The sequence below is a fragment of the Embiotoca jacksoni genome, unplaced genomic scaffold, assembly GCF_022577435.1.
Source record: "Embiotoca jacksoni isolate LCO1_2020_lvr unplaced genomic scaffold, fEmbJac1.0.p SCAF_14, whole genome shotgun sequence".
In the NCBI taxonomy this organism is placed as follows: domain Eukaryota; kingdom Metazoa; phylum Chordata; class Actinopteri; family Embiotocidae; genus Embiotoca; species Embiotoca jacksoni.
The window spans coordinates 3,975,323-3,991,680 of NW_027185274.1; the positions used below are offsets into that span (position 1 = coordinate 3,975,323).

General features: G+C 40.3%; 1 protein-coding gene across 1 annotated transcript in view; it reads left to right on the forward strand.

Moving 5' to 3' along the window:
- dpf1 (double PHD fingers 1) overlaps nt 1-10,303 on the forward strand; it is a 44,942-nt gene extending 34,639 nt beyond the window's left edge. Inside the window, 4 exon segments of the mRNA XM_069147522.1 lie at nt 110-229; nt 3,120-3,232; nt 3,848-3,929; nt 4,991-10,303. Coding sequence (XP_069003623.1) covers nt 110-229; nt 3,120-3,232; nt 3,848-3,929; nt 4,991-5,061 — 386 coding nt within the window. The 3' untranslated portion in view covers nt 5,062-10,303.
- The last annotated feature ends 6,055 nt before the right edge of the window (nt 10,304-16,358 follow it).

The window sequence follows — 16,358 nt, forward strand, 5'->3', positions numbered from 1 at the left end:
GGGCAACATTTCATATCACTGACTTATGAGTTCATCCCCTTTCCTCAAGAGTCCAGTTTGAAGTCCCAGTTTTTCTTACGTACCGTCTTTTCTCTTTTTCTTCCCACAGCCAAGAAAGCAGCGGATGGCTCCGTCATCGCCAACGGTTACTGCGACTTCTGCCTCGGAGGCTCGAAGAAGACTGGCTGTCCTGAAGACCTTATTTCCTGTGCAGACTGTGGACGCTCAGGTAGGGCACCGCTGAAGGGGATGATTGGCAGGAGGAAGGCGGTCCTCTGTTGATGCACAATTTTGAAATGCTTCATTTACTGATTTGATATTTACTAAATAGTAAATGCAAGTTTTGATTCCTTTTGATAAATCTTAAAATGGATGGACCATACCAGTGTTTTTTGTTTTAGCCCATCTAATACAAATACAGTATACCTAACTGCACTAATAGCCATTTGATGTAATGTTTTACTTTTTATTTTATTTATTATTCCACCACAGTATGAAAATCAGCTTGTAGAGACTTTAAATGACTTAATATTAATAAATAACCACAATGAAGACATAAACCTTAAAGAAGATCAAACATACCAAATCACATACATACTGAGGTGGGAAAATGAACTCACTAATGTTAGTCAACAAGTGAGCGTCAAACTGGTAATTAGTGACGTAATTCAGGTGAGACAGTTCTGAAGAAGGAACATCATGTCGGCTCTTTCTTTTCACAGTTATTCTGTATGTTTTGGTTCACACTGATGTGATGAGCCTGCACAACATCACCGTGCAACAGTAACATGGCTTTGGCAAAAATAGAAGAATATTGAGATTCATTGTGATGCAAATGTTTCATGATTTAATATCAAGCATCTGCAAGTTGAATACTGTATGGAAATCAGTGGAAAATAATGACTGCCTGGTAATCAGAAAACACATGAACACAAAACAGCTCCAACAATATGATGTGGTTTGGTACGGTGACTGTCGAGTAAATCACACTTACAAATCAGTGGCTGTTTGCATTAATACAGTTTGAATTTATTTTTTTAAAGGACAAACACGAAGTAATGAACAGCTTTGTAGATGATCAATTGTTAATTAGCAATAATGAAAAGTAAATATACTTGGGAAAATATATTTTTCACCTATGACCAGACTTTGAGCAACAGTTTGTATAATGCCAAGAATATCACAAGATGAGATCATAAGAAATATGTATATATCTGGATGTAGCTCCCAGTTTACGCATATATTTGGTCATTTAATGGAGTCGTTTCTGCTGATGCTACCTGATATCACTATAAACCCATTGGTCCACCAGAGGATACCACTGTCAGTGTCACGTTTAGCCTCACTTAGGTATCAAAAGTAAGGTGCCCTAAGTTTAGTCACCAAAACAACTTGGTTAAAAAAAAAAAAAAAAAAAAAAAAAAAAATCACTATTTGGGTTAAAATAAGTAATTTTATGTAAGGAATGTTACGTATCATGTAAGTTAACATACGTCATGTAAAATGACTATGTTACATAACATAAGTAGCTTACTTGTGCTACTTTAAAATAAATGCTTGTTGACTTTTGCTTTCTGACTCAAACACTGCTCATCCAGTTGAAAGTCCTGCGTTTATTTATTCCAACCTGCCCGACCTCCTCTTCAAGCAGGACGTTGTCACTCTTTCAACTTTGTCACTTGACCTCCTTATTCGACCCTGTTCATACATGCGTGTAGTTTCACGCCCAGGCGAGGCAGAGTGTGACACTGACACGGTATCCTCTGGTGGACTAATGGGTGTATTACACGCTTTTGTGTGACACCAGGCTGCCTGAGCACAACGTTCTGCTCTGCAGTTCATATAGAACATTTTTACTGATGCTGAAATATGAATGGATCCAACATTATGTCATCTCAGTGTGACCTTTTTGTCTGGCAGAAAACACCAAACTGTTTTAAACCTTGTCTGCTGCACGCCTTTTAATCCTGGCTTCTTGTACATCATCCTGATGTGATTATAAAACTTTGTGTATTTCTTCTTTTGAGAGGGTATCCAATTGTTACAAGGAACTTACATGAGTTTGTGAGAGAATGATCTCTCCTTAGTCTGTATTTTGGTTGTGAATGGCAAACACTACTGGTTTTATTGGAGTGGATTTTTTATTTTTTTTAATATGGTTGTATTATTTTTTTCCCATCATAGGTTTCACTTTTGTTTTGGTATGCAATGTGTTTGTACATTCTGGTTGTATGTATAAATGCAGAGATTGCAGTGTACATGGTGTAGAATTTGTGTACTTATTATTTGATTGCATGTACTGTATATACATCTAAATATTTATCTATATCACCACATGTTTCTTTTCATCTGAAAAATAAAAAAAGAGAACGAAAAAGAATTATGTGATTTGTAGTGAATGGGCTAATGCATGCAAAACATTGGTATGGTCCTTTTTGTTACAACCACTCACAAAGATGACAAATGGAAGGTCAGGAGATGAGGATGACATAATATTTCTATTGTCATAATCATGTAACAGCACATACCAGGAAAAGCTCAGATAACTGCGTAAGAGGAAAGATTGGTTATTTTTAAATGGCAGAGAAGTGGACTGGAAAAGGACAATTTGTTTTCTGTTAAAGTGGCGGAATTGATGTTGGATTTTGTTTCCACGTTGATTTAAATTTCAGCAGTTTTTAAGGGTTTTTTGAGACTAAATCAAACACAAGTTTACGGGGTCCTGCAATAGCTCGATGAATTCACTTTACTTTTGCCAAATAGTTTAATTCTTTTGTCAAATTCTTCAATCTATATATTAATATAGTGGGAAAAAGCTGCTTACAGTTATATATAAAACACCAATGCCGAATTACCATTCAAATAAATCATCCATATGAAGCAAACAAATTAATGGATAGATAAAGTAGGTGGATGACTGTCCTCATAATACAGACAGCGATAGTGAAAAACGTTGTGGCCATGTGGTTGTGCGTGTGCGTGTGTGCGTGTGCGTGTGCGTGTGTGTGTGTGTGTGCGTGTGTGTGTGTGTGTGTGTGTGTGTGTGTGTGTGTGTGTGTGTGTGTGTGTGTGTGTGTGTGTGTGTGTGCATGTGCGTGTGTGTGTATGTGTGCACCCAGGCCACCCGTCCTGTCTGCAGTTCACAGTGAACATGACGGCTGCGGTGAGGACTTATCGCTGGCAGTGCATCGAGTGCAAGTCCTGCAGCCTGTGTGGCACCTCTGAGAACGACGTAGGACCTCACTTTATACTACATGTTAGCTCTAATCACATGTGGCTGCACTCACGCAGACACACACACATGCACATTTTTGAATTTGTTTTTTTTTAGGTTGATCCACATTAGATGATACTCATATTTATAATCTTGAAGGGATCCATTTTTCAAACAGTGATGCAAAGGCTACAGTTTCACAAGCTTGCTCATGTACTTGAGGGCCTGGAGATTATACTCGATATGACTGAAGGACAATGTTTAACCAGGGTTGTCCAGTTAGTTTTGGATGACACCGGTTTAAAACCATAAAGATTCCAAAGACATAGACCAGAAATTCATTTGATTTATGTTTTTATTTACACTCAGTGTAATGCTATTTTTCTATGCTATTTATCTCAGTGCAGATTATTACAAAGGAAAGTTTTTAATTCAGAAATTTTAACTGCCAAACTGATGTTTTTTTAAGTAGTCAACTGGATTCACAATTCAAAAATAACTAAGAGAAGACATATATTACACCCTAACCTCTTGACTGATGTATATATAGTTTCATATTTTAAAGCACCGCACGTATTACCTTTTTACTGTTGTGTCCTCTGCTTTGATTTCTGTTCTTCTCTTTTGTTGCAGGACCAGCTGTTGTTCTGTGATGATTGTGACAGAGGCTACCACATGTACTGTCTGAGCCCTCCCATGTCTGAGCCACCGGAGGGTATGAATAACAATAAGCTCAACACAAGCATCATCATCATCATCATCATCCAGAGATGCTGCACATACGGGGGAGTCCTTACGAGTGTTCTGACCTGTATTTGGTCAGACTGCACAACCCAAGGAAACTCATCGGAGAACATTTTTGTTGTTGCGACTGAGTTATGTAACAGTCTGTACTGTAGGTGGGGAGACAGTCACACAGAGGGGAGTGAAACCTGCGGTCAGAGCTGCTGGGTTTTGCCTGCGCTGACTTTTTTAGGCAGTGAAAAAAATTTAACCATCAGGATTGTGCATCTCTTTGTTGGAACATTTATATTCTGACCAGGCCGTGAGAGGCCTGATGCTGCAGCTACAATCACAGAAACCGAGCAGGTACATCTATTTAAATCCAATTGTCATTCGCCACATAAGATGGCTGCCTCAGGATGTTTGATGGCGTTGTCATGGAAATGAGTAGTGGAAAGATAATCTGTTTCCATGGCAAAAGTGTCACTTGGCTGAACATACAGTAGCGGTGCCACTTGTGCTCAACACTCATTAACAGTGTCAAGCTCTGCCCACACACGCCATGCTTTTGATTTACAAGAAACATTTTTGAAATTCAGCAGCATTCGGTTATTTTAGGTTTACATGCTGCCACATGCACAGTTAACTTATATATTTTTTTGTAGCGTCTGTGCTGAGCTTCATGCTCACACATCACCTTTAGGCAAGATTCACATTCACTTTGAAGTATTAAGGTTGAGAGGTAAATTTGAGCATCTGTCTGGAGTTGATGTTTAATTAATGTCACAAATCCCATGCCAGAATCCGAACCAAACTACTTGTCAAATCCCCTGCATCTACAAACCCCAGGCACAGCATGTGGTGTTTCAACACGGAGCTTTAATTTACAGTGTTACTTAACACTCTGTGTGAAATGAGGGATTAATCCACAAGGCTTTACAATAGCAGTGATTGACCTGCCGATCCATGATGTGCTGTCTCTCTCTCTCTCTGTGTGTGTGTGTGTGTGTGTGTGTGTGTGTGTGTGTGTGTGTGTGTGTGTGTCTCATACAGGGAGCTGGAGCTGTCATCTGTGTCTGAGACAATTGAAGGAGAAGGCCTCAGCCTACATCACCCTCACTTAATCTGCGGAGCTGCGCCTCATCCTCTTGGCCCTTCATCCTCTCCCAAACCACCTCTCCATCACCCCTCTCTCTCCGCCTTCCTCCCTCCACCCCTCCTCATCCTCCTCCAATCTGCTCACCGCCGCTTCCTCTACAATCTGTCCTGGTGAACTTTGACATGACTGAGCACACAGCACCACAGCGCTGCACCCATTCTTGAACATCTCTCCGGCGGCGAGCCAACCTCCGTCCCCCTTTTTTTTTATGTCACTCGAATTCCCTGTTGTACTTGACCCGAACCTCCTCCATTCCTGCTCCGTCTCAACAGAGGAATTCATCAGCTGGCAATAAGTTTGCTAGCAAGACACACACTCCAGCCTGCCAAGGGCACTTCTGAGGCATGCTACTCCACAGGAACCCTCATAAGGGCCCTCGGATGAGCCCTAATGATCCTCAGCTGCAACTCAGTCAAGTAGTGAGTGAGAATTAATAAGATGGATTGGTGTTAGGCAGAGGACAGGGCACTGAAGACCCTGAATAACCACGGAGCACTATGTTTCGGTGTTAGCCAACTGTGAAATATACACCTAACCAAAATTGAATTTACTCCCTCTGTCCGTTACCGCGTGTGGCAGAGCCGAGACGATGAACTCTGCTCCGTTGTGTGTCTGCGGGGCATCCCGCCCTGTGCAGTTTCAAAGCGGGAGTGAATTGTACAGAATTGAGACGGATTCTTTATCTACACACATACATACTCCCCTCACCGGAAAACAAGGAGCATCTGGCCAGGAACTCAGACCATCTTTGACCTCACCCTGTCCTCTCTCCTTGCATGGAGGTTTCCACAAATTAATGATGCATTCTGGGATTGACACCAAGGGTTTTAGCGTACGGATGAGACGGATTTTTCTCTAATCAGCTATCTCTGATCAAACAGTGTATTTAAAAATGACAATTTAGGCTTATCATCTCTCACAAATCCTTTACCTGAACTTTATTTGACCTTTCCTTCTATGAAACAATGACTGTGAAGCCAATGTGAGACTGAAACGCTCCTGGTGCTTGGTGTGTATTATCTGTGTGTTAAGAATGTAGGATTGATGTGTGGACAATGCAGATATTTGTCTGGCCCATGCTGAGGCCCAAAAACTTATTTTTTATGATTCCTTTTTTATTTATTTTTTTCATTTGCATGTTGTTATTTCAATTGTTTTGGAAAACGTTTAATTGAAATTGAAAAGAAAGCACACTTAATTCGCAATAATGTGTTTGTGATATGAACTCTTTTGGCCAAACTTGGTGTGTTTTAAACTCTGTGTGACTGTGTGTCTGTTTGTGTGAGTTTATTTGAGCACTACAGTAGCTCCACACTAGATGGGATCTGTTTGAGGGTTTTGAGTAGCAGGAAGGTGACGTGAATGTGAGGAAAGTCAGCATTTTTTTCTTGTTCAGGCAGTCTGGCAGCGGTGAGACAAGGCTCAAGTCTTGGTACTGAAGTCCTCAGTCAAGACAAACAAATGTTAAAGGAGTTCGTTTGAGAAGTTATGGTTTCACACAAGGTTATGTACCACACTATTTCTTGGCAGTGGCTTTAGGAAGTCGTTGTGTCCAGCAAAGAAATAGTCTGGCACATAATCCATCATGAAAAACATAAGCCCCTGGTTGCACCCTTGGCTTTTATATAATATGTTAATCTTTGAGCTTTAGAGGTGCTGGTAGGCAGAATGTGTTTACTTAAGACAGCAGCCAGGCTAGCGGTTTCCCCAGCCGGAAGTCTTAACGCCAAGCTAACTATGTCATAACCGAAGCTTTATATTTATCTGACAGATATAAGAGTGGTGTCAATTTTCTTATCTAACTTTCTGCAATATAGTGAAATTCACAAAAAGTCCCAATCCCTAATATTAGGCCATGCTGTCGACCAACTTTAATGCCATTTAATGCTACACAGTAACATCTGCCTTTTATTTAGGTTCCTAAGGAAGGTACGGGACTTTTCGTGTGAGTACTTTGCCCTTACAAGCTTCAATGTTATTAAATTGGCCAAATCTATCAGCAGAGTTACAATGTCAATGACACAAGCGGTCGTCAAAAAGTTCAGAGACTCTTCCGGCTGCGAGTGAATTGAGCATGGCACCATGACGTGTACGGAGGAGGGGGAAGCAATAGCCTTCATGACTAAGTATTTCAAGTTACGTCTGTGTGACGACTGGCATGGGCGCATCTGCAATTTGAACATGAACCTTTAACTTGAGCAGAGCGCACATAAAATTTTGGTGTCAAACTTTTGAGGAACAAAAAGAAGTTGCAGGAAGCCAAACTCGACGAGCAGAGTATTGTTGGTGGGAAGTGAAAATTGTGCTAAAACTCGCATGTTGTCATGTTGGAGAACCCTGTTGCCAGAGCAACACGAGTTCTGATTGTTTGCATCGAATGTTTTCCCTCAGACACCACAGAGCGTCTCAGTGCAACTCGGTGTTGACAGTCTGGTCCTCGGGGACAAATTCACGGTGCACAACCTTACAAATGTCGGAGAAAACCTACCGGCTTGTGCTCCTGACCTGATTTTCCTTCCTTGGGTGTTGGACAGTGACGTTCTGCCCCTCTTGAAGCGCAAATGCCACTCAAAACACCTCAACCGGATCACTGCTTCAGTGCCATCGAGGGTCTCCTTTGCTGAGTTTGTCAAGTTTGACACAAAATTTGATGTGTGCTCTCTGCTCAAGTTTCAGGTCCATGGTGACATCGTAATTGATCACACTGATGTTCATCAAGTGAGGAAACTTGGAATATTTACTCATGAAGGCTTTATCTTCCACCCGGTCCATGTACGTCATGTTGCTGCGCACTGTTTCACTGCAACAGGAAACAGTCTCAGACCTCGTATGTTCGAAGATATATATTTCTTTGTTGCATCACCTCAAAGTGATGCTCAATTAAATTGTCCTTTTGAGATCAAATACACCTTAAATGTAGACATTAAACCAATCCTGTTACTTAATTATCTTCTCCACTTTGCAATTAATAGTCATAGTATCACCACAGTATGGTTCAGAGAAAGCACTGCTTCTGTTTGACATGGGCAAACGTGTAGACGTTCAAGACCCCAAAGAACAAACGATAAGTCACATTGGTGTTAAGTCAAAAGCATAAATCCACCTGTTTTGTAAAGTAAGTAAAACACGGATAGGAGAAGATGTTCAAGGATGTCTGCCATCTGCCAGTCTGCTCTGCACGTTAGAGGCCAGTATAAATGTTGAGGCAGAGTTTATCATGATGGGATTATTATGCCAGCCAGCATGCTTTTTTGTGAGATGCACTGAAAAACAAACATTTCTTTTAACTCAAAGGACCATTTTAGCTACAACCAGTTCAGCTGGTTTTCTCTTTAAAGGGCAGAAAGCTGAATTGCCAGTTTGGGAGGACGCGTTGAACATTTCTAAACTGTCGATCTGTTAGTATGTAGAGAAGGCATCCATCCACTGAACTGTGAGATTTAAGCTTGGAGACAATAGCTGTAAATATGGGATTGAGTTGAAGGCAACAAATTGCATAATACAGTATTTCACAATCTTGTGTTCACATCCAAGTATGAAATAGTTCAGATTCAGTTGGCTTCGGTTTTGAATAGACATCTCATTTTAATGCTGCATCATGTCTCTTAAATGGCATTTGTACGATCAGATGGCTCGTGAGAATGTACCGAAACTGTAATTGTGTTTGCCATCTGATACAGAAGGGCAGTCAGTGCAAATACTGTGCTGCCCCTCAATTCAATGTAACTCCACAGTTGCATGAAGACACCTGAAATGTTTCTGATTTCATATTTTGAGAGCGTCAGTCATACTTTTTAAATAACGATGAAGAAAAAAAACCTTTAACTTTCTTGTTTGTTTCCTCGTTTGTTTGTTTGTTTCACATTTTGCACAGTGTGGCTGCATTTGCTCTCCAAGTGTGTTGATGCCTCTGTGTGTGTATGTGCGTGTGTGTCTGTCTATGTGTGTGTGTGTGTATGTGTGTAGAACCACTTACGACTACTGGGAGGTCGGCGAAAAAAGCAAACCGAACCAAAACAGTCAACTGTTATTATTCTGCAGACATGTTCTTCTCAGTGGATCCAGTTGCATGGCACAGCACTGCTCGAGGATTGTAATGTTGAATACAGATTACAACAAAAGTGTACTTTGGCGTACACATTTCACACACGGCACTTGGATTATGCTGTTTCATTTTATGGTGTGCTATATCAGTGTTACATTTGCCAACAAAACCAGTAGTATCCAATCAAAAATGGTTTATTCCCATTAGCCAATCAGAGCGAACATCTCGACTTAAAGTGTGTTTGAGTGCAAATCGTTTGATGATGAAGTGGAGATGTTTAATGTTGATTGTCAGATTGAATATAATGGATATGTTTTGGATGGACGATGATGACGATGATGATGTCAATGGTGACTGAAAAGCCTTTATATCGGGAGCTTTCCTGGCACTTAATAGGAGAAGCATGGTGGAGTCAAACTACTTTTGATTGTACTATCTGGGGAGGGGTGGGGAAGCCATGTTGGGTTTTCTGAAAATTTAATGAAACTCAAGCCTTCCTTTTGTACAAATGGACACACCGAGGTGAAGGTGATCGGGGTAAGGGAGGTATGGAGTCAAACAAAAGCCACACCAGGAACCTACAGGCCTCAAGGTGATGCCATTATCCCCCACCATCTCCCCACATTTTGGGCTGTTGCTGGCTCAGTCGGAGGGTTGAGACTTTGGGCCACTCTGGGCCTCTCTTGTAAATTGTCATTCTGTGATCTTGCTTGCACTTTTTTTTTCTCCCTTTCTCCCAAAAATAAGAAACTAATTGTAAGTATGTGTGTGTGTGAGTGCGGGTGCACTTTTTATTTTCAATCTTTGCATTTTTTCAATGTGATTGTCTGTTGTGAACAACACTGGATAAAGATGAGTTTTTAATTTGTATTTTTTACCTTGAGAGGAAGATGAAATCTTCTTGGACATTTTTTAACCCCCCTCTTCCCTGCCCCTCTGTCCTCCCTCTTTCTCTTTCTCTGTCTGGTACCTGGGAATGCTTTGAAATGTGGACTGTGACCGCATTGCTGTCATCACTGCTGTCAGTCATTCTCTGTGAATTCATTCGGCTTTCTCAATTTACCCAGTTTTTTCTCTCTTCCCTTGACTCATTTTTTTTCCATTAAAAAGATGAGATTGAAAAATGAGCCCTACCTCTGCATTGTGATTGTGTGTGTGTGTGTGTGTGTGTGTGTGTGTGTGTGTTGTGCAATATTTGCTCTACTTCCTGTGGTATAAATCACTGAATATTTGTGTGTTTTTGGACAGTAGTCAGTCTGTCTGCTCGTCTGTATTGTTGCCAACTAGAGCAGCTTAGCTATTTTTTTTTTCCAGGTGCACGGGGAAGACTGGTCCACATAGTTCTTCTGTCATGTGTAGATATACTTGCGGGCTGGAAGCTGAGTCCAGCACCAACCTTCCTTGTCCTCCTTTTCACTGTGCAGATTACAATCTACCAAAGCAGCGTGTTCAAAGTCAGCTTTCAAACCCAGAATAACCAATTATCATTTCACATTTAAATTATACACTTTTCAGCTAAAACATACCAAACACAACCTTTTTTTTTTTTGCGCAGTGCTCTCCAAAAATATTTTTACCTCTTTATGTGTTTGAAAAGGGGAAGAAAAAGGATATGAACTAACAAAAGATTAAGGGACGGCATTGTTTTGCTTCTGTGGCTGACCTGAAAAAACTGTGAATGTAGGACAAAAGACTCCCATCGTCCACAATTGTTTTCGAGCAACACTGCAGAAGAGAATATACTTTGCTATTCAGGGCAGGTACAGTTTTGCTATTTGTGATGTATTCCTGGAGATGAGACATTCATCATAGCTGCTGTGTTGGCCAGACCTGGCTGAGCAACAGCAGCAGGGTGAAGTCAAGCCGATCAACAGTTCCATTTTTTTTTTTCTTCTCCGCTTCCTTCTACAACACAGAAAACTGAAAACTAGCGCATTCTTGGTTCCTTGGGGGAATATAGGTATTTTTAACAATATGTTCCAAAAAACCAATTCCTCCATCCATCCTTTGGCAGAGCTCCAACCTTATCCAAAATCCTGCACACCACCCCCAACCCGAGCCATCCTATGCATACAGAGACCCACACAAAAAACTCCTGTGTGTGTGTGTGTGTGTGTGTGTGTGTGTTCAGACATGTGTGCACACACTTTCATTTCTCTCTCTCTCTCTCTCTATTTCTCTCTCTCTCTCTCTCTCTCGCTCTCTCTCTCTCTCTCTCACACACACACACACACACACACACACACACACACACACACACACAGCCTAGAGCCCTCATCTTCTTATGAGCTTCATTACTCTGACCCCGGTCTCCCTTTCATATCTCTGAGGATGTTTATGCTGTGTGTGTATGTGTGTTTTAATACCCAACAGAATACGGGTATGTATATTTATTTAGGCCCAGAGTAAGTAAGTGTGTGTATTTGTGTATACTGTATGTCAGGTTATGAATACTGTACTGTGTGTATGCGGTGTGTGTGTGTGTGTGTGTGTGTGTGTGTGTGTGTGTGTGTGTGTGTGTGTGTGTGTGTGTGTGTGTGTGTGTGTGATGACTTCCCAGCCAATTACCACATCTCCCAGACAGACTGAGACTGCCTAGGCCCTGCCAGCCAATCGGAGATGGGCTGCGCACTGCCGGGCCGGAGGTGGTTGCTATGGTAACCAGGAGGCCTGTTTGCATGGTGGCTGATGGAAGAGTGATGGATTACAGTAATGGGATGGAGGGAGGGAAGGAGGGAGGAAGATAGGGAAGGAAGGGAGGAAGAAAGAAGGAGCGAGGCATGGGAAGAGGTAAGGATGGGAGGATGAGAGAGAGGGAGACAGAAAGAGAGGAAATGGGGGAGGAGATAAGGGAGGGGTGAGGGGGAGTGAGGAGGAGGAAGGGAGGGAGGGAGGCAGACTCATACATAAAGATATTGGAAATGTATGAATGCATCTGAAATGAAGCGACTTAAAAAGATGAAAAAAGAATGAGAGAAAATGATAAAGGGGGAGTGGGGGAGGAGATGGAGAGGGGGGGGGGGGTAGAAGATATTGGGAAATTGGGTTGGGGGGGGTGGGGTGGGGATTGGAGGTTGGAGGGGGGGGGCATGCCGTGGTGTGTGATTGAATTCCTCTTTCCTTCTTGTGTCTGGGCTGAGACGTGTGTCTGGCCATCTGTCCTTGGAGCAGACAGAGAGGTAAGTGTGTGGAAAGATGCAGTCTCACCTTTTTGCCTCCTCAGCAGCACTGCAGTCTGTTTGTACAGGAGCCACTTCAATGTGTTTCCACCTGGTCACTGCAACCCGCTCCAACTCAGACTGGAACACGAAGGCCGAGATAATGCACCTCTATAAGTCAGAGGAAACCTTACAGTCGTGCATGTTTAATGCCACGTGATGAATTTTGCTGCGTTGGCAAAACACAAACCAGTATTAAACTCTACTCGAGGACTTTTATTTTTGTGGAGAATCATGTCTCGATGTCTTTTAACAAAGAAATAAAATCAGAGTTTAACAGACTGATTGTTCGCTATTGTGTTGTGTTGACATTGGATTCACTTCCTCATTGTTCCAGACTCCATGGATTCACATATTGCCTGTGTGAAAAGAAAACAACAGTAATTCATAACCAACCATTTTCAAGTATATTTTCTTTTTGTCTAACTTTCAGCAAAAAAGAAAACACCAATTTGTGTAAAATTATTCATGTACCCTTTACAACAAACTCGTCTTGAACATTTGATAACGGTGAAGAAACAGAAATGACCATGAAACTTTCATGTTTTATGTTTTTTATGTTACACTGGCTCTTAATGTGCACCTTTATCATTTTGTCTCATTCACAGGCAGGCCCTGTTATCCTCTCTTGACAGTTTGCATGCATGACCTGCGATATACTTCCCCATTGTTGTATTTAAAATATATGTATTTTAAATAAATATATATATATAATGTATAGTGTAGTTTTTTGGCGATTTGGCGATTGCTGCTCCATACGTTGTCCTTGAGTTCATTGTTACAGATCAATGACACAACAAATCACCATTGTCATTAGAAGATGTGAAGTGACATCTGTTCCACTTCCACACAATATGATTAGTTGATGCCTTTACTCACGGTGGTAAAAAAATTGGAAAAATCTGCCTCCTTCTGAAACATGCCTCCAAAGTGTAAATACAATTCAACTCTAAAAACGAATAAAAAAAAAAAATTTAAAAAAAAAAATTGATGTGATTAAACACTCCCTAACAGCTAAAAAAAAAAAAAATGTAAACTGAGGTGACATGGTTCATTCAAATCTATTTTCGAAGTGAAAAACTAAATCTACCCCATAGAGTTTTATGTGGGACCCCTCAGATTTTTCCTGTGTCCCCTTTTGGGTGCCCCAGCCCTCTGGTTGAGAACCACTGGATCAGACCACCAAGAGGTCAAACTCCCTGTTCGGCCTTTAATGAACACACCATTTTAAACTCCTACTGCAGAAATCTTTATTACTATATTTATTATTAATCGGGTTTTTGGGGTGTGGTGCTGCATAAAAATCACTGTTTGCATATTTAGTCAACACAGAAAATCTATTAAATTTAATTATGTTTTACAGGTGGAGTCATTTCTTTAAATTTTCAAGTCCAAAGTGTTGAAACAAAATCACGTTTAGTGAACAAGGAAAGACAAATTTGAACATGAACAAGTGAATTTGTGAACAGTTTGATAAGTTAATCAGTCAAGTGAAAGCTTGGGAACAACAGTGGCCAAGATCAATTTAAATCAAAGGATGTAATTTCCTGAACTCATAAGAAGCAAAAGGCGAAAGCACTTGCTCATTCAACAGCCTTTGAACAGATTTTTTTTTTTCCTGTCCGACCTAAAGTCTCTCACACATGCAGTTTTCCTGTTGAACCACACTCAGCTTCCTCTCTTCAACAGACAGTGTCTGAAGATGCTTTTGAGTCAAGGATTAGGCTAAATCTGTGTCTGGGGAACCCAACTCCCTGTGATCTTTCCAAGCGACAAAGCGCTATTCAAGTCAATTAAAGATGCAGTCCACTAAAATTAACTTCTGGGACAAATCAAAAACATAAAAGACCTCGCTAAAAATCCGTCATAACAGCAGCTCAGTACCTGCTCTTTTCATTCAGTGTCATTTTTAATGATTATCTGCCACGCGCCTCGCTTTGAAGGCAGCTTTGAAGCCATCTATTGAGACAAATCTGTAATTTACTTGTTTTAAGTGTTGATAACACAGCCCATCAATGATTGGATCAGCAGTCAACAAAAAAAAATATTTTCCAGGTGGACAAACACTTGAATAATCTGGAATGAAGTAGTGTTCAAAAGAAGAAACACACTTCAAAGGTTCAACTTGAAATCACAATTCAACACTGCAACCTAGAGGCAGAGTTTGGCAACAACAGCAGAGGTGCAGCAAATAAATAAAAAGAAAGTCATTTAATCAATATGCTGCAGAAAAGGAGGGATTCTCACTAATAATTGATAAGAAAAAGAAAAACATAAAGGTCTAGTCGAATTGCTGTAAAGGAAAAACTGCCTCATTTTTCTGTTTTATATGTTTGGTTCAAGTGCAATTTATTTATTGTCTTTTATGTGCTGCTGCACTTCAAACAACAGCTAACAAAGGGTATATTGGTCAAATGCTGCAGGTTCTGTCCCCTTTTTTAAAAATCCTCATCTGAGTCCTTCTCTTCTCTGGATGTTTACACTATTTATATCTGAAATCATATACAGTAGAAAGACAAACACTATGGGTCATTAATTACTATATTGATTTGGTTTTCTGAATAATAAAGCAACTACACTGAGCAAACAGTTATAACATTGTGTACTGTCACGTAACGTCGTGCAGTCATTTGCTGTGAGATTTACACTGATCGTTTAATGTGAAAAATGAATGTCAGCAGAGTAATGGGGAAATACAGGCCTGATTAAATAAGTCACTTTATCTTATCAATAATGTTTTTCTGTTTTCTTTGGCATCCACCAGCCTATGTGGATTTAGTCCAAAATTATTGTTATTCAGCTCTCAGTGTCCACTTTAACCTGAGAGGACTTTAAGGACTGACAGACACAAACTTTACAAATGACATTAAAATGAATTTAGTAGCTCAGAAACTGGAATAAACGTACACAAATACAGTAGAGCTGAACTAAACCGAACACTTGAGACTTGTACAATTCAGATTCTCTCTGAAAAGACACAAGTGTCTGAAAATTCAAATATCCTTCAAAAACAATGGCACTTCTCTAATATAAATATACAAATACATGTATTTCCTTTCAACTGCAGTAGGACTGAAGGTTTCTGTGCACTGTGTATACTCTGATATTTTCACATTTATATTTCCACATCATAGAGAGAGGATGGTCATATTACAGAGTATGTCATGTGCTTACAGTGAGCAATTAAGTATATTTCATTGTCATACTGCACACATTATTTAACATCATAACTAACATAAAGAGAAGGGAAGATTGTGTATTTCACATTTGGTCAGATCATAAATTGGTGACACTAATCTTGGATGTCCTTGGATGCTGATTGTAAAGATCTTCTGTGCTGTTGAAGATGTGTGTAAAGCCTCCACGTTTTATAACTTGTTCTTTGCAGCAATATTAAAGCATCATCTGCTGTCAATCAGCATTTTTAACTAATGCATGTGAACACAAGGATTCCTTCAAAGTCTTCACCACATATGTGATATAACAGACATGGCTGTTAACTGTGACTTGACTGTTGGAAGAGGCATACAACAGCGAGATGGTAATTCTAGTTTTCTATGTTTTCATTTCGTCAATCAATTCATGGTAGGGTTTGAAAATGATCAGAAAATATCACAATGACCCAAAAGTGTCCACCATGTTTGCTTTGTCAAACCAGTAATAGAAAAATATTATACAAAAAAAAAAAAAAAAAAAAAAAAAAATTATTAAGAGATAAGGCAGAAGAGAAAAATGAATGAATGGTTATCAGTAGATTTGGAAATGAATGCCAATGCTGCAATTATATTCAATAATACGTGAATCGAATTTTAATTGAAATTCAGGTTTAATGTGCAAATACTTTAATTTACTTTAATATGTGAAGTAATAATACAGTAAATGTAGTCGACTAAAAAGTACAATATTCCCCTCAGAGATGTAGTGGACTATACAGTGGAAGCCCTTTCTACCCACCGCCCCCAGCCGGCCGCCAACCAGCGGACCAGCCCGTCTGGGGCG